Source organism: Electrona antarctica (genome assembly GCF_951216825.1).
Source record: "Electrona antarctica genome assembly, chromosome: 6".
Taxonomy (NCBI): Eukaryota; Metazoa; Chordata; class Actinopteri; order Myctophiformes; family Myctophidae; genus Electrona; species Electrona antarctica.
The window spans coordinates 43,808,087-43,826,139 of NC_136811.1; the positions used below are offsets into that span (position 1 = coordinate 43,808,087).

The 18,053-nt window shown below is 42.1% G+C and overlaps 1 protein-coding gene across 8 annotated transcripts in view; it reads right to left on the reverse strand.

Moving 5' to 3' along the window:
- Positions 1 to 18,053, reverse strand: part of LOC306925634 (plectin-like) — a 158,096-nt gene that overhangs the window by 11,406 nt on the left and 128,637 nt on the right. For 5 of the 8 annotated variants that reach the window (XM_079504585.1, XM_079504584.1, XM_079504581.1 and 2 more), the window contains 16 exons: positions 17,661 to 17,765; positions 17,199 to 17,294; positions 16,273 to 16,398; positions 15,966 to 16,118; positions 15,555 to 15,709; positions 14,008 to 14,134; positions 12,994 to 13,177; positions 12,330 to 12,353; positions 11,343 to 11,500; positions 10,427 to 10,605; positions 10,040 to 10,178; positions 9,307 to 9,663; positions 9,094 to 9,177; positions 8,879 to 8,983; positions 8,272 to 8,370; positions 2,910 to 6,263 (listed from right to left, as the gene is read on the reverse strand). In XM_079504585.1, coding sequence (XP_079360711.1) covers positions 2,910 to 6,263; positions 8,272 to 8,370; positions 8,879 to 8,983; positions 9,094 to 9,177; positions 9,307 to 9,663; positions 10,040 to 10,178; positions 10,427 to 10,605; positions 11,343 to 11,500; positions 12,330 to 12,353; positions 12,994 to 13,177; positions 14,008 to 14,134; positions 15,555 to 15,709; positions 15,966 to 16,118; positions 16,273 to 16,398; positions 17,199 to 17,294; positions 17,661 to 17,765 — 5,445 coding nt within the window. The remainder of the gene's footprint in view (positions 1 to 2,909; positions 6,264 to 8,271; positions 8,371 to 8,878; positions 8,984 to 9,093; positions 9,178 to 9,306; positions 9,664 to 10,039; positions 10,179 to 10,426; positions 10,606 to 11,342; positions 11,501 to 12,329; positions 12,354 to 12,993; positions 13,178 to 14,007; positions 14,135 to 15,554; positions 15,710 to 15,965; positions 16,119 to 16,272; positions 16,399 to 17,198; positions 17,295 to 17,660; positions 17,766 to 18,053) is intronic. The other 3 variants (XM_079504583.1, XM_079504582.1, XM_079504587.1) reach the window with 2 other exon arrangements.

Genomic DNA, 18,053 nt, shown 5'->3' on the forward strand with positions numbered 1-18,053 from the left:
CCATGGTCCCTATAGACTACCTGGTGCAGACTTGTAAAGATTTGGCTTTTGGTGACTAGTTTTTGAATTTTGGCGTGGTGTTAGGTATGGGTATAAGGTTTTGAAAAAGCTGTGCAAAGTTGTGCAAACTCATTGGGCGTGCCCCCTAGTTTGCACAGACTCAAATATTAGATGTATATAGTATGGTTGAAAACCAAAATAATTGATGAAATAGATTTTTGGATTCTGTTACTATTGGGTGTGCTAAATAACATACTCAAATTTTAGGAAAAACGAACAACCAGAAAGGCATCGTTTTCAAGATGGCGTCCATGAGCTAAAATGCCTATTAACTGGGATTGTAAAAAATCATAACAATTATGCACTTCGTAACTACTTTTTGAATTTTGGCATGGTGTTAGGTATGGGCATATGGTTTTCAAAAAACATCACAAACTAATTTGGCCTCCCCCCTAGTGGTCGGTTTGCAATGAAACCACTAAATATGTCAGTATATGGTTGAAATCCCATAGAAGAGATTTTTCAATGGATTCTGTTACTATCGGGTGTGCTAAATAACTTTTACGAAAAACGAACAACTAGAAAGGCATCTATTCAAGATGGCGTCCACGATGGCTGCCGGGGAGCATAAAATGCCAATGGTTTCATTGAAAACCGACCACTAGGGGGTGAGTCAAATTACTTTGCAATGGTTTTTGAAAACCTTATGCCCATACATATCAGCATGCCAAAATTCCATAAGCAGTTACCAAGTGCATAATTGTTATGATTTTTTACGTGATGGCTGCCAGGAGTCATTTAATGTCAAAGGTCACGAAAATGTAAAAATCTGTAATAGAAACAAATTGTCCAACTAACTTAAAGAACAGAAAACAACAATGTTATGTTACCCTTTGTTTTTTATCGTCGTCTATTATTGTGGATCGTAAAGCTACAATTAATGTCCATTGTCTCCCTCTCCTGATGAAGAAAGGTAATTGCTGCTGCTGGCCAATGGAGAGCGACGTCAACTACGTGGCGGTGTGCTTCACTAGGTAGCTTGCCCGCTCATAACATTGTGTCTATGGGGCATGTACTTTTAAAATAACCATAACTTGCTCAATTTTCTACCAATTTCCAAACAGTTTGGTTTGTTATAAACATCAGAGACGTCAGCATACTTATATGCTTTTATATGACATTCATATAAAAAACAACAGCAGATAAACATCCTGAATCATAGCCACGTTGATTACGTTTGTAATAAACAAAACCGTTTGTAAATCCGTCAAAAGTTGAGCGAGTTCTTTTTGTTTGAGTTGATCACCAGCTACCACAGAACGTAGGACTGTAGCAAGATGGCCACCGGTGAACGACGCCGGAGACTCCGCCTTGCGTCATCTAGCCTTTATATGTCTATGGTCTGAACTACAGCCAAGATGGTGGATCTAAGGGATCTAATCGCCTATTGGCCTAACTGTATTGCCCTTGTCAACCAGTTGGTGTCCTACTCAACCCCAGGGTTTACATTTCTCAAAGGATCAATAGACCACCTCCATCAACTGCATATGTTTCCCATAGAAATGAGGTGACATTCACTGCCTTTCATTCCTGATGAAAACCCGGGTCGAAACGTTGAATCTTAAATAAAATACTACTGGGAGCATTATTAAGAACGGTGTGCGGACATCCTACGTTCTTTTTCTCTATGTTCTTTTTTGTTCAGCACCCGTCAACCTGTGTGCGTGTTTCCATTTTGGATCTTACGACATTCACTGCCGACATTTCCCCCCCCCCCCCTTTTTCTCCTTTGTACACTTTTTGTTGATGATGATGATTTGTTGATGATGTGTATTTTTGTGTTATTTTTATGCTATGTTGATGAACAATGTATTATCCGTTTACCCTACAAGTCTGACTGTACCTTGTGCTGTTTACATTTACAAAGGCCTATTCATAGTCTGGATTTTCGGTGGTGAGGTGACCACCGGAGCTGTAATAACGTAGAGCGGTGGACGGTGAGAGAAGGGCTCTGCTGGGGAGAGCGGTGGTTTGCTCTTCACCGCGGCTCAGTGACGTCATGTTGTAGTTTTGGGTGAAGCGGTGGTCACCTCACCACCGAAAATACAGAATAACGAATAACGCTTAATAAAGTATTAAATCAATCAATCAATATGTGCTAGGAATGTACTGTATTAACCTCAAGTCTGGTATTCATTTTTAAACTGAGCCGTGTTACGTGTAATCCGGTTTATAAAAAATAAATGGGTTCCGGTGGTGGGTTTCTGGTTGGCGTTGCATTGTTTTTGTTCATCACATAAAACAGATCAATTATCTTTTATTTTAGCCTTGCTATAGTCACACTATGAGTTACAATAACCTCTATACATATCTATGTAGGTCTATGTAGGTCCCTGGACCTACCTACATGTATTAACATAAAATAAGTATGGATTAAATGTTGATAAACACCACTCTACAATACACAATTGTTTTATTCATTACAATAAGTCCTGGTTTGTAGCTTTAACCTATTTGCAGAATAAGATAATATATTATGAAATTGAATCTATTTTTTTCCTATTTTAAATACAGCTTTCACTTTTTGATTGGGTTTTATCTGATATGATTTTAAGGAACGCAATTTTATATTTTTTAAAACAAAACATGAAGCGAGAAAATATAAAAGCATTCCAACATTCCAGGATATAATCAACATGATGTAAAGTGCATCGTAAAAAGAATAATAAAGTAATGATGAAATCAAAGAAATTGAATTAAACAATCAAAAGGGTGTGATTTCATGATTAGTAGGTTTGATAAATAGAATAAAGGATAATTAAAGAACATTCGGGAAAATGGTGTTAGTTTTCAGATAGACGGTTAACAATGACATAAGCTGCACTGTTATGCCATTTTTGACACAATACCTCTTTAGAATTATTTTGACGGTCTTCAGCCTCCTTTTTCAGTCTAGCCTTCTCGCGCTCTAGGCCTGCGATAGCTTTGCGCAATTCCTCTGCCTCTTGGCTGCTGCTTAGTCTTTGGCCTTCCAGTTTTTCTACAACAGTCATTTTCTCTTTGGTGGCAAGTTCCGTCTCATGGAGACGGGCAGCAATTGCATCTGCTTGCTCCTTGAATTTCCTAGCCTCCTCTTGAGCTTTGGTTTGGGAATCACTGAGTTGAGACACTTGAAGTTTGAGCTTCTCTGCTTCCGCTCTAATCTCCAGCTGTCTCTTCCTCTCTGCCTCAAGTGACTTCTGGTAGCCTTCTGTCTCTTGATCAAGACGCTGTTGCATTAATTGTTTATCTTCAAGCAGCTTTTGTGTCTGCTCTTGGGCCAAGTCTTTCTGCCTTTGTAGCATTTCAGCCTCAGCTTTCAATTTAGATGCCTCTTGTAGGGCTTGCATTTTTTCCTTGAGCATTTTTTCTGCGAGTACTCTTTGCTGATTGAGGTCAGCTTCAGCAAGCTGTCTCAGGTGTGCAGCTTCATGGGCCTCTATGCTGAGTCGAGCAGCTTCCTCTGCAAGCCTTTTCATATTCTCAGCCTCTTCTTCAAGGACTTTCTGTGTGTTATCTTTGTCTTTCTGAGTGAGGCGTTTGTTTTCATCTTCAATTCTGAGTTTCAGTTTGAGCAGCTCCTCCATCTGGACCTTGACTTTGTACAGCTCCTCCTCCACCTGGGACTTTTGTTTGACAGCATCGCCAACCTCATCCTTCAAGCGTTGCAACTCTTCGTCAAGGATTGATTTCTGCGAATCAGTTTGATCAAGCTGCAGTTTTACTTTTGTGAGCTCTTGCTCTACTTGGAATTTCTGTTTCAGTGTTTGCTCTGCCAGTTTCTTGTGCTTTGCCATTTCAGCATCGGCCTGCTGCTTCTGTTTGAGTGCAGAAGCTTCTGCCTGTGCCCTTTTAGCGGCTTCAAACTCTGCCTCCTTCCTCAACCTCTCAGCATCCTCCTGAGCTTTGGCCTGATTTGCAGCTTCCTGTTCAGCAGCCTGTTTCTGCCGTTCCGCATCCTCTGCTTGTTGACGGAAAAGAGCTGCCTCCCTCTCTGCCTTTTCCCTAGCAAATTCTGCCTCTTTAGCATGCTTCTTGGCTTTCTCATACTCTTCCTTGAGCTTCTGCTTTATGAGGTTGTCTTCTTTCCGCTGGACAAGAACACTTTGGACTTGCTGTTCGGCCGCACTGCATTTCTGGGCTGCTTGTTGAGCTGCAACAATCTGCATCTCTGCTTCTTTGTCTGCCTCTTCTTTCTGCTTTCTGGCTTCTTCTGCTTTCTTTTTGAGACGTGCAACCTCCTCCAGTGCTGCCTTGCGTTGCCTGGCTGCTTCTTCCTCTGCAGCAGTGATCTTCTTTACCTTGTCTTCTGCCTCCCTCCGCCTCTTCTCCTCTTCCAGCGCAAGTTTCCTCAATTTTTCGGCCTCCTCCTCAGCTCGGAGTCGACTTTGTTGAGTTTCATCTGCAATGTTTTTCAGTTTGTTCAGCTCTAGCTCTAGATCAAGCTTCCCAGATGAGGCCTTTTCAAAGTTGAGCTTGAGAATTCGGATTTCCTCTTCAACAATTCGTCTCTGTTTGAGAGTGTCATCCACGATTGTCTTTTGTCTGTCCATCTCAGCCTCAGACGACTTCTTGAGCATGACTATCTTCTCCTCAATGTCTTGTTTATGCTGAGTGGCCTGATCTTCCAGAGCCTTCCTCTGGTAAGCCTCATCCTCAGCGTGCCGTCTGAGCCTCTCATTTTCAGCCTCCTTCTCCTTCAGGGCAATTTCAGCCTCTGTTCTCATACGAGTGGCTTCATTGATGGCAGCAAGCTTCTCCTTAAGGATCCTTTCGGCCTCCGCTCTCTGACGAGCTGCCTCTTCCTCTGCAATCTGCCTCTGACGCTTGGCTTCCTCAGAAATTGATCGAAGTTTGGCGGCCTCTTCTGCCAGGTCCCTCATTTTGGCCGCTTCGGTCTCAAGGAGCTGTTTGCTTTTTTCTGTGTTGGACATGCTCTCCTTTTCTGCCTTGGCCTTCATTTGAAGGAGCATATCCATTTCACTCCTCACTTTGATCAGTTCATCCTCCAGCTGCTTTCTGTCTTGTTGTGCTGCGCTGACTTCGTTTTTCAGTCTGTAAAGTTCACTATCAAGGAGAGATCTCTGCTGTTCTGCATGGTCAAAGTCTGCCCTGAGGCGTATAAGTTCTTGTTCTGCGATGAGCTTTTGCTGAGCTGTGCCCTCGGCTATCTTCCTCTGCCTGTCCAGTTCTTTCTCAGCCATCTCCTTCTGCTTCAGTGCAGACTCTTCAGCTTTGGCTCTCTTTTTGGCCACACGCTCAGCCTCCTCTTTTTGTTTCTCAGCTTCCTCTTGGGCAATGCTCTTTTTGTGGGCTTCTTCCTCAGCCTGGAGCCTCAGGCGGAGAGCCTCATTGGCCTTTTGCCTCCATTTTTCAAGTTCTTTTTCAGCCTCCTCCCTGGCATTTTCGGCGTCCCCCTGTTGTTGCTTGAGTCGCGTGGCCTCCTGCTGCAGTTGCAGGACAGTGCCATGCTCTTGTTTAAGAGATTCCTCCAACTTTGAGGTCTTTTCCATGTAGGACATGCGTTTGCTCTGCAGCTCAACGGCGGCACACTTCTGGGCTGTGTCCTGGGCAAGCTTGATTTGTCTCGTCTTCTCTACCTCTGCCTGCTTCATTTGCCTTTCGGCCTCCTCTGCCTGCATCTTGAGTTGGTCAAGGTCTTCCAGGGCTTTTTGCTTTTGCCTTGCAGCTTCCTGTTCTGCTTCAGATTTGCGTTTGAGTTCCTCCTCTGCTTTGCGCTTCATATGGGTCTCCTCATTGACTTGTTTGCGGAGCTTCTCTGCCTCCTCTTGGGCAGCCTTCCTGAGTTTCTCAGCTTCGTCCGCTTTTCTGCGGAGCTGTGTTAGCTCGTTCTCTGCCGTGGATTTCTGTTTCACCGTTGTCTCCAGTTGCATCCTGATGAGATAGATTTCCTCCTCAATCTTGACCCTGCTTTGCAGAGCCTCTTCAACCTGATGGCTTTTGTCCTTCATCTGCTGCTCTGAGAGGTTTTTGAGCTCATGAAGCTCCTGCTGGATGTAGTGCTTTTGCTTTTCTGCATCTACAGCCACAACTTCTCTCCTGCTGACTTCCTCCTGCATTTTCAGCTTCAGCTCATGAGCCTCTTGCTCTGCCTTGGCAATGGCCTTTGCATGAGCTTGAGCTAACTGTTTCTGTTTGTCTAACTCGGCCTGCATTTCAGCCATTTTTTTCCTGTCTTCCGCTTTGAGTTTCTCTGCAGCTTTCTGTATTAGTGGAAGCAAATGGTAAAGGAAGAATTGTAATTAAACATGAAAGGTTAAATTATAGGTAGCACTTCACATTAACCAACTCAAATGAGTGTGTACTATAATTACTTTGGTAATCACAGTATAAACACACTGATATGAGCATTTTAATGTATTGTATTACCCACATGTTAAGGTTAAAAGTTAGCTCAAAGATCAAGTCACACGTTTAGTTGCATTTTCATTAAGATGATGTTAAATTCACGATGCAGTTAAAAGTAATTATTCAAGGCAAGACAACACAAGACAAATGGATGATGGGGATGTATCAATTAATGTATGGAAACACAAGATCACTTCACAATACAGCAAGGAAATCATATGGCATGCAACTGTAGCTCTTTTGTAAAATGTTACTCTCAAATTCGCGCAACATTAAACTGCATATCAGCAAGATTCTTTCCTTCTCCATGAGCTCATCTGGATTAGACTACCATAGTGGTATGAGCAATGCTCAAATTTACACCTCACTCATCCCATTTTACAAACTATAAGAACTACGTACTCTATATATACTCTAATATTAAAACTACACTAGATACATCATTGTTATACATTGGAGATGGGCTTGTTGTGCTTAAAGACAGACTGTTGTGCTTAAAGACAGACTGTTAACAGGGGTCGCTGTTTTCCCGAATATTTGCCGATGGGATTCTCAGATTGCATCCTCAGTAACTTCTGATCTCTTTCAATCCATAGGGGGTTCTTTATGTCACTTGTCAAGAAAATGACATAAAAAGGACAGACAAGGCCAAAAGGACGGTCAAGCATTAGGTTAAGAGACCACTTTGCAGTAGGTTAACAAGATTGATAGTGCCCATGAGCAATAGAAATAGTAGAAGAAGGAAGGATTTGTTAAAACCACTTAAACCCTATATATTTTGTTAAACGACAAATAGCAAACAAGTAGCCTATCTGCAAGCTCACAACACATCACAATGTGATGCATTGTGTTGCTTGTACTCGCCAGGGTCAAAGTATTTAATAGCAAAGACAATTGGCAAAGTTGCTGCAGTAACATAAGAAAGAAGTGGAAGCAGATCAGGCAAATACATAAATATAGTATAGTTTGAGAGAGATGGGTGAGGATGAGAGACAGAATGAAGGATATAGATAGATACCTGACGCACTGTGTATAAGTTTCCTCTTTAACGCCCATACAAGTTAAGCATTCATCATGACAAAGCACTGGCAAGCAGTTAAGAGAAGCAAAGGAAAATAAAACATTAGGGTTAGAAAAGAAATCAAGACTTTGAACTCGAGTTAATTTGAAAAAGGGACATTTGAAGACCATGGAAAAAAGCCTGACTCGAGGCATAGTGAGAAGTTTGAAATACAAAGAAGACAAAGTGATCAATGAGAAAAGCAAAGGAAAAAAACAACACAGTGAAAGAAAGCCCCCCTATGGCAAATCTACAATGGACTTCACATCAAATGAATGAAGATGGATAGGCCAATTTAAATGCTTTTAAACTTATAGTGGGGATGCTCTTCAACCTTGGTCGCATTATTCTCAGTACATTTCACTAATGCATTCACTTCAAACTGCACTCCAAACATGCGACCACCACAACGGGTTATTGTTTGAATTAAGATACCTAAAACACTGCTATCTTATTAAAATATTGACATGGCTATGGGAAATACTACAGCTTAGCTACAGTATGCCAATGTTTCATGCTTGTATGTAAATGCAAAGGAACAAATCGTCACCAGTACATTAATTGTGTGTGCGGGAGTGCATGTCCATGTTGAAGAGTGAACATGATATGTGCGTGCATGTGTGTGTGTGTGTGTATGCATGTGTGCGGTTGGAAGGTCGGTTGATTGGTTGGTTGGTTGATTGGTTGATTGGACGGTCGATCGGTTGGTTGGTTGGTTGGTTGGTTATTTGGTTGATTAATCGGTTGTTTGTGTTAAAGTTAGACCTCGGACTGGTTCTGAACCCCAGTGAGATGTCACGCACCTCCTCGCCCTCCAGGCGGCGCTGTGAGTCTGTGATGAACTTAATGTACTGACTGGTCAGCGTCATCAGCTCGCTGTAGCGCGTCCTCAGAGTCACATACTGATAAGACAGAGGAAAAAGACAATACATAAAGGTCATTGTTTTATGCTGCCGGAGTAGGTCACCTCCTAGTCCTAATATCGTTGCTGTCGGGGGGAAACCACCTAACTCCATTTTTTAGGTTTTGTGTTGTTTCGAAAATATTGAACCAATGGAAAGTAGTAAAAAGTGCTTTGGACAAAACCTCTTCATTCCATTAGACCCTCAAACTGTCTGCTAAAGCAACTAACTCCACCACCTCTCCCCGTCTCATGGAAGACATTGACAATATATAAAGTCACAACACCAACTTTGATGAGCCAGTATTGCCTTTTTTCTTTTCTTTTTAATATAAGATTTTCTTAACTTCCTGAAAAAAGCGTATTTTTCATTTGTTGAAAAGGTTACATTTTGGAGTTAGGTGGTTTCTTCCCAACAGCAGATATATAATACACATTTTCTATGTCCCTAATCATCGTTTTTTTTCCTAGGTAATCAGTCATTCCACAGTAGTTTGTCAGAAACCAACCTCCTGAATGATGTTATCAGATGCAGAATCCATTTTGGTCTTCTTAAGTGGGGTGGCTAGTGGTTCCATTTGAGCTTTGTAGGCCATCAACTGGAGTTCATAATCCTGATAAAACAAAGAAAGGGTTAAAATCAAAGTTATATTTCCTTAATATGACGCTGTACAATATTCACAATATTAATATGTCATCTTGGTTGATGCTTAGCTTACTGTACCTTGATCGTGTCAATGTAAGCCTTGGCATATTCTTGACACTCATCAACTTTTTCTTTGTTCTTCTCTATCTCCTCCAGAAGTTTCTGTTTGGAACAACAACAATCCATGGTTCGTTTTATTATGTGGTTTATGGGATCATCTCACTATTTTAACAAATGACCCAAGTCACCCAAACAAAAACAAAAACTTTTATTACTGGGAAAACGATGTACCTTCTCCTGGGCCAGTTGCTCCTTCAGGAGTTTGGTGTCAGTGATGGCCACAGCCTGGATCTTCTCTTGCCTCTGCTTGGCATCTGCGATCCAGCTGATCAGCCAGTCGTAGCTCTGCCGGTAGTAGCCCAACTGGCGGCCCAGCTGGTCAAGCTCCCTCAGGCGTAGGTCGATCTGGGTGAACACGAGCTTCCAGCGGTCTTGGAACCCGGACAGGTGCTGGCGGTAATGCTCTAGGTCAACATCGCGCTCACTGTGCACGCGGGACATCTTTTCATTGACGTCAGAGGCCTTCTTCAGTTCTCCCTCCAGGGCATTGAATACCGGCTGTTGGCCTTCGGCTTCAGTTCGCAATGTCTAAGGGTTTAAGGTAAATGTTAAAGGTGAATGTCCTGATACCAATGGATTTTCCACATCTTCAATATAATGTAGTATATAAACCAGTGTTGCTATTGGCTATAATAAATTAATCAGTTTTAACTGACAATCAATGCATCTGATACATACAGTAGAACAGGAGTATAATGCTAATCAAGAGCCTCAACCCTAATTTGACTCAGTAAAACTCACAACAAACGACTGTGCACTCTAAAACTTGTCAAACTGTCAAACTTCCACACTGCCGAACGGAAAAAAGCTCTCTCCTGCCCAAAGTGTAAGACTCTCGGACAGAGGCCTGTTTGTTCTGTTAAAAGGTTTATACAACACAGAGGCAATGCCTAATGATACTGACCTTCAGCTGGGTGCGGTAAGTCTCAACCTCCTTTACGTCATTGGGAACGGTGTGCACCTCACGCAGGCTACCCTCGTACTTCTTGAGAACTCCCTCGGCACCCTGCGTGTTCCGAACCACCACTTCTACAGTTTTCAGCCTGAGGCAAAGCAGCATAAGAAAGTTTGGAAAATGAAAACACTGTGGAATTTCTCCCGTTAAATATATCATGTTCACTTCACACAGCGGCCATTTTGTTCTTACTTACATACTTGGGGACGGGGTGGAAAACCCCACTCCGAGTAATGAAGTAATACAATGAAGTACTAAAATGGCCACCAATTTAATAAGGTCAAATAAATGCAATTGGCATGGTAAAAGTGAGGTTCATGGGAAATCATGACTCACTTCTCCAGATAAACGGAGGACAGCATGTAGGCGTGGTCCATCTTCTGCACAGTGAGATCAAGCTCTGAGCGCAGGACGGGGGCCGACGCGGACTGTGGAGAGGAGGTCAACACCTCCTGTGTCTTCAAAGCCACCTGGTTAAGGTCTTGCTTGATGCCCTGCAGCTCTGTTTGCACTTTCTGTGGAATGAAAGGAGAAAGGAGGGGGTTAATGAAAACAAAGCCACAGTCACAGAGAAAACATCTCGACCGGCAAAAGGAAAAAAATACATAAAACTTGTGAAAAAGAGGGAAGAAAAAGTATAATCACATCCGAGTCAACCTGTGTGGGGTTCTGTGCCAGTTGCACGGGCCACAGGTGTTGAATAAGTGCCAAAAAACCCAGGGCCAGCACGGACCATATAAACTGCAATAGTAATGTAGTCAGCGGGCCATCTTCTGCCTCCTCCATTGAGTTGCATACAAATTCAAACCCTAAACTGAACAGTCTGAGGTACAGCGATGTTCTCCCGTTCCATGTCAACTTGCCTCTCCGGAGCGTTCTCAGCCTGGCACACAGTGGGGCGAATTCTATCCCTCCTCCCTCTCTCTTTCTATCTACAGTAACTCGGCTCCGCCTAGAACATTTTCCACTAAGTCACTGCTCCTCTCTGTCCTAGAGCCTTGGCTTTTTTTTCTTTTTTTCATACATTCTCAAACTACTTATTCTAACCAGGAAGAAAAGAAAAATTGTGAGAAAATTAGTGTCAAATGTCCACCAATTAAGCCGTCTTATGTTTCCACGCTGCTCTGTGAAGAGCTTTGTCTTCCTATGTGGTGCTTGTCGTCGTACCAGAATCGTATTTGTGTTGTCTGTTGTCTTAGAAATCCCCTGGTTTATCTACTACTGTGTGTAATTAGTTATTTTAATATAGTACCTTCTGCTCTGTGGTCTTTTGAGCAAATTGTTTCAGAGGTTCCTCTTTCACAGGTTTCCGTATGCGTGCCACAGTTTGGCCCTCACAGTTCTCGATGCGCAGACGCAGGTCCTTGATCTGACTGATGTAGGACTTGCAGACGAACTCATCTTGTTCACCTGTGGAGTAACACAACAAGGAATTAGGCTTCATTTATACTTCCCTCTGATTGAAGCTGGGGACATACTGTAGATGGAACTCACTAGGATTAACATATGTGTCAAGGTAATAAAAATGCTAAAATAGTATTATAAAGTATAATAAATGTAGATGATTCAATAGTAAATATTTGACAGAACCTCTATGTTTGTGATGGAGCATAACATGGCATGTTTATGAGATAACATTGCAGATAGGTTGCCAAATCATATGAATGTCCTTTCACAATATATTGTGAACAGTGTTCAGCATTCTCAAGCCACTGCAGTTTGTGGATACTTACTTGGTAGCTTGGTGAGTGCACGTTGGAACAGCATCTAACATGCATGTGCATTGTATCAGGCACACACGCACGCACGCTCGCTCACGAAATATGCAAATATTATTATTATGATTACTATTATTTGTATTATTGTCTTCCTTTGCAACTATTTAGTGGCATGACTATTTTGCACATGACAAAAATCACTCAGCTTAAAGCCTTAATATTATTATTGCCAACCTTGGCAACTATTTAGTGGTATGACTATTTTGCGCACAGCAAAAATCACACAGCTTAAAGCCTGATAACAATCCTCAGCAAATTAAAAATAAACATGCAGCCCCACCCAGAACTCTATGAGCTATAGCAACGAACAACATGGAACATGAACTGTCAGTTGCTCTAGACAGGAGTGGTGAAAAGCACTATTGTAACTGAACACCCCATCCATGGCTCAGCCTCAAACGCATACATTGTCCGTGTGAGCTATAGCGTGGAGCCCCTTCACTCGGCTTAATATCACTCACCTTTGCGTTTAGTAACCATTGCTCCTGAAAGGTGAATTCACAGTTATCTGCTGTTGCTAAACATCTGCAGTCACTAACTACAACATACAGAAGTCATTCCAAATGTTTGCTACAGTATACGTAATGACAAAATGCAGCCAGTTCAGTTTGAACACGTTCAACGGTAACCACTTTTGATCTAATAGCTTTACAATCAGAGACAGATCTGTTATTTTCACACAAATGTCCTCCGAATGTTTGCCTAAATCAGGGGTTCTCAACGTTTTTGGCCGGGGACCCCCGGAAATGCTTTGGCAATGTCTCGGGACCCCCGCCCCGCCCCCTCCCGACCCCCAATATAAATTGACTGCTACAATAACCTTAAACCATTTTGGGCGGGAACCCCTTTTGATGTTTTAAGCATTGTTATAATTTAGCTATTGAAAAATAGCAGATCTACAAGCTCATAGCGCGCCACCGAGTGGCGCGCTATGAACTTGTAGGTCTGCTATTTTTGAAAAATCGTGAAAATACAATTTAAAAAAAAAAAAATTGGCGACCCCCCGAGGGGTCGCGACCCACGGGTTGAGAACCCCTGGCCTAAATGACGAGCCCAGAATAGGGATGCTAGGGTTCATGTGATTAATTAAAACTAACTGTTTGGAGTAACTCTGAGGTAGGCTACCTTTCTCCATGGAGTGAAGCAGGATGTCAAAGTGCTGGGTTGTCTTGGTGTAGTCTCCCTCAATCTGCGTTTGGTCGTCGGTGCCGAAGAACTGCGAGTCCTTGCTGTCACGCATGAAGTCCTGGTAATGGAGTTCCAAGTTCTTCATCATCAGCCTGTACTCCTCTGTCTTCATCGTCTTAAACTGTACAACAGAAGAGGAGATGTTAAGCTTAATGACGTAATTTCGACTAAAAATATATACGTATATATTTGGGGCCAAAGCATAAATAAAGGAGGCTTTAATGCGGGAGTGCAATTCATTCTTTGCAGTTCCACAAATAATCAAAAGAATGTGCTAGTATAATGGTATTAAGAACATTGCTATTCCTATTTTATTTTCCCAAGACAGCATCAAATAAGCACAAAGAACACATTCAAGCAAACTCCTATTTTCTGTTTGGTGATTACACACGCTATAACGGGACACAGAACAGGGCAATGAATTTCTCCCTGTGATTGAATTTAGATTGTCTTTGATGTAATCAACCTTCTTAGTCCAGGCATAAAAGCGGTCTTAAATAGTCTCTCATAATAGTCTTACAGTGTATCTCCAATATCCAGAATTACTCATTAGTGAATTTAGAACAACATTGTCGGCTCTGGGTGGGTGGTCAATAAAAATAAAAATACAATCTACCACATGCTTATCGGTCAATCTTCTCAGTGGATCTACACATTGGGGGGCATAACGAATAAATTATATGAAAATGTGAATTACTCGCAGGCGAATATTTCGCATAGAAAATATAGTCAATGCCTCATTCATACAGGTGGATTCCTTTCAATCGCGGTGCAGAATTTTCGGAAGGTCAACATTGTTCTGAATAAACATTACATTGTTTTATCGCCGAGTTGCATCAGCATTCTGTGAATGACCCCCCCCCCCCCCCGGTGTGTAAGGATCTTCAGGGACACTGTGGATCTTATTGTGTGTATACTGTATACCGTAACATATTGTTATATAAAACTCACTATTGTGATGTTCCAGGTTCGTATTTGCTGGATGTCCCTCATGAGGTACTGCCAGGACAGTATACTCTTCATGTCCACATGGAGTCTCTGCCACAGAATCATCATCTGCTGATGTGAGGAATCCAGGCTAAAGGGTGTAGAGGGCAGAGAGAGACTATGTCAGCAAGACTGTAAGAGAATGCACTTCTATGTCAGAAAGACTGTAAGAGAATGCACTTCTATGTCAGCAAGACTGTAAGAGAATGCACTTCTATGTCAGAAAGACTGTAAGAGAATGCACTTCTATGTCAGAAAGACTAAGAGAATGCACTTCTATGTCAGCAAGACTGTAAGAGAATGCACTTCTATGTCAGAAAGACTGTAAGAGAATGCACTTCTATGTCAGAAAGACTGTAAGAGAATGCACTTCTATGTCAGAAAGACTGTAAGAGAATGCACTTCTATGTCAGAAAGACTGTAAGAGAATGCACTTCTATGTCAGAAAGACTAAGAGAATGCACTTCTATGTCAGAAAGACTGTAAGAGAATGCACTTCTATGTCAGAAAGACTGTAAGAGAATGCACTTCTATGTCAGAAAGACTAAGAGAATGCACTTCTATGTCAGAAAGACTAAGAGAATGCACTTCTATGTCAGAAAGACTAAGAGAATGCACTTCTATGTCAGAAAGACTGTAAGAGAATGCACTTCTATGTCAGAAAGACTGTAAGAGAATGCACTTCTATGTCAGAAAGACTGTAAGAGAATGCACTTCTATGTCAGAAAGACTAAGAGAATGCACTTCTATGTCAGAAAGACTAAGAGAATGCACTTCTATTTCAGAAAGACTAAGATAATGCACTTCTATGTCAGAAAGACTGTAAGAGAATGCACTTCTATGTCAGAAAGACTGTAAGAGAATGCACTTCTATGTCAGAAAGACTAAGAGAATGCACTTCGGCAATTATTAAACGCGGTAATGTACGATGATGTCGCTCACCGAAAACAGCCAATCTACCTGTTGTCGGTGCACGACACATCTTACTTCATACTACATTGCACAACTGTGTCGCTCGTCCAGAAATAACACATTTTAAAGCAAACAACTCATCCCGACACAGCACAATCAGAGCCGGACTTACCGTTGGGCTAGGGTGGGCTGAAGCCCGGGGGCCCCCGACTAGGGGGCCCCCAAAAAAAAAAAAAAAAAAAAATATTTTTTTTTTTTTTTTTTTTTTTGAATTATAAAATTGTAAAGTGAAATCCAATTCAAGTGAAATGTGTGTATTGTTATTGTATTTAGTTGTATTATGGTTAAACCATTGAGAGCTTCTGCCTGCCTGCCTCTCTTTTTAGGGGCCTGGGTACCCCAAAATGAAAACAAAATAGCCCAAATTTTTTTCGGCCTCGCGGCTGTGCCGCTCGGCCAAATCGCGGGACGCGGGGGGCCCTCAAATTTGCTCCAGCCCGGGGGCCCTCAGCAAGGTAAATCCGGCTCTGAGCACAATGAAGCATACATGAAGCATAATAGTCAAATGAACACAGGCTTGTGCTGGAGCAAGACCTCACCTGGCAACGCTGTCCACTGCCTCCTTGTTGACTGGAGGGACGAGGAAACAGACAGAGGGGACCACCGCCTCATGGCCTGACTGGTTCAGCACTTTCCATTTGAACGGCTGCGAGTTGTTGAGCAGAGCACATTCATCTCCTTTATGGACAATGATCTGAAACAGGAGCCAGAAAACAAAATGTATTTTATTACACTTTCTTTTCCTATTTGTGTGTTTGCATGGATCCTCATGTTTTGGAGTATGTTGTGTTTATTGTTTAATTATAGAAAGGTGCTATATTGTCATTTTGTATATCGCTAGAGAGAATAACCGGCCAGAGAATGTGTGGTCACCTTCCCATGTGTGTGGTGTCTAGAGATATAGTTATAGATTTAGAATGGTACAGCATGTGAACAGCAGGCACTCTCACCTCCATCTGTTTGAAGTCGCAGACGGCCTGAACGGGCAGTTTGCCTTTGATAGAGGTGGTGGGGTTGCGTGGCTTCAACTGGATGACGGACCTAGCCCTCTTGTTCAAGCTGGTCATATGAGTCTTGAATTCATTCAGTTGCTCCTTCTCATCCTGTTGTGAAACAAGATAAATGTAATCGGAATCAATTAACCTTGGGCTCTAAAACAAGGAGGACATCTTCAAATCTCCCCGCTTGGTAAAAAGCATTTGTGTGAATATTTGTCCCACGGTCTGTGAAGTCAGTTATGTGTGCAATATGACGCACCGCCGCATCCTGCAGCAGATCTTCGAGGCGTGTGGCCGTGGTGGAGCGATCGCACGAGTACTTCTTCTTCATGCTGTCCTGCATCTTCTTCAGCTTCTCCTGAGCCTCTTTCACGTCAGCGAAGAACTGTAAGGGAAAGAAATGGCACAAAATGACAGAGAATTAAGGTTCAAACTTCAAGGTTTGACGTGTGTGAGTGTCGCATGGAGTGTTGAATTAGCCTGGATCCAGCCCAAAGACCCCGCCCACTCTCTGAGTGGACTGCATCTCTTGGTCTGGTGTTGCACTGTGAACCTATAATTTCTTCGGTACAAAAATGTATTATCCAATGAGAATCGGTGGTGGGGGTTGGTCTAACGAACAACCAATCAGCGCCGAGTCCCGTTTTCAGCGTCATCACGCAGCGCAACACACAGAGGAAGGAGGGAAAAACAACACCAATGGCTACTGGTTGAGGGAAATTCTAATCCCCTCCCCCTTGAAATCGCTCAGACAGGAGACAATGTCAGACTGAAGCTTCAAGAAAGCTACAGTCTGATAATCAGGCTAGTGTTGAATGGGATCGCTATTGAAATGTATGTTATTTTTCTGTTGGTATCATTTTAACCACTTATTCCCTATACTTAATTGTATAACGTTCTGTTCTTTGACTATATAGAAGTGTCTATTTGTACGACTCTAAATGTTTTGATGAATTGAACATGGTGGACCCTCTTGTAAACAAGTGTAATGCTTAATTGGGTCGTCCACTCACAGTTAACAGTCTTTGTATTGAGTTTGTGCTTGAAATGTACTGTTGTAACTGTTAATACATATTTCAATCAATCAATCAAAAAACGAATCATTATAATAGCTGATCTGCAATGCTTTATGAGCTTGTAGTTCTGCTCTTTTTGAAATAATAAATTCAAAAAGTTGATCCATACCTGGTAGTAGGCAGTGTTTTCTTTGAGATGAGCTTCGATGCAACAGCACAGCTGGAGGATCCAGCTCCACTGAGTCTGCAGACCAGCTGTGAAGGCCTGGCAGGGTCAAGGAACAGATTACTTTGGTTAGATAAGGAGTATTTACACTGCACATGAATGCCACCAGGTGGCAGTCTAGTATTCAGTAAATGAAAATGTCTGCATCAAAAGGGACAATCATAATCGTTATGTTTTACTAGTGCAACATTGGCTTTCTAATCTGTGTCAGAGGAATACAATCTACTGTAACAATGTTATATAAAATAATATGAAATGAACCAAGAAACTATGTTGAACAATCAATACAATATAACTACTGTTTGGCTTTTGTTGCAGAAGCATTGGGAGTCTCTGATCTATACCTCTGTATGTCCAGGAACAGTTTTGAGGAAATATGCACATTCTTTCTTTGGTATTATTCACCTCAACCGTCGCCTTGCCTGGATGACCATCTCTGATGAGTTTGTCTCCCATGGCCTGGATGTCATTAATCTTCTTTTCCCTCAACTCCAGCTCACGCATGAGACCCTGAAGAACAGAGACATTATAATGAATAACAACCCAGGGAGCAGAGACCACATTAATGTTAATGTGTTCCATCATTCATTTATCCTGTTCTTATTCTTGTCTATGCTTGGTCAGGCTTTTTAACGAACCCATGTTTTGCATAATATTTCAGGGTAGTCCAGTCAACTGTGCTGTCATATGACTGATGGCAGACTGTGGATCTGATTGATAACAAGGCAATATTGCCATAAAGAATATTAGCCAAGCGAAAGCCTGTGGCAACCTGTGCTAAAACTGTGGGAATCAGTT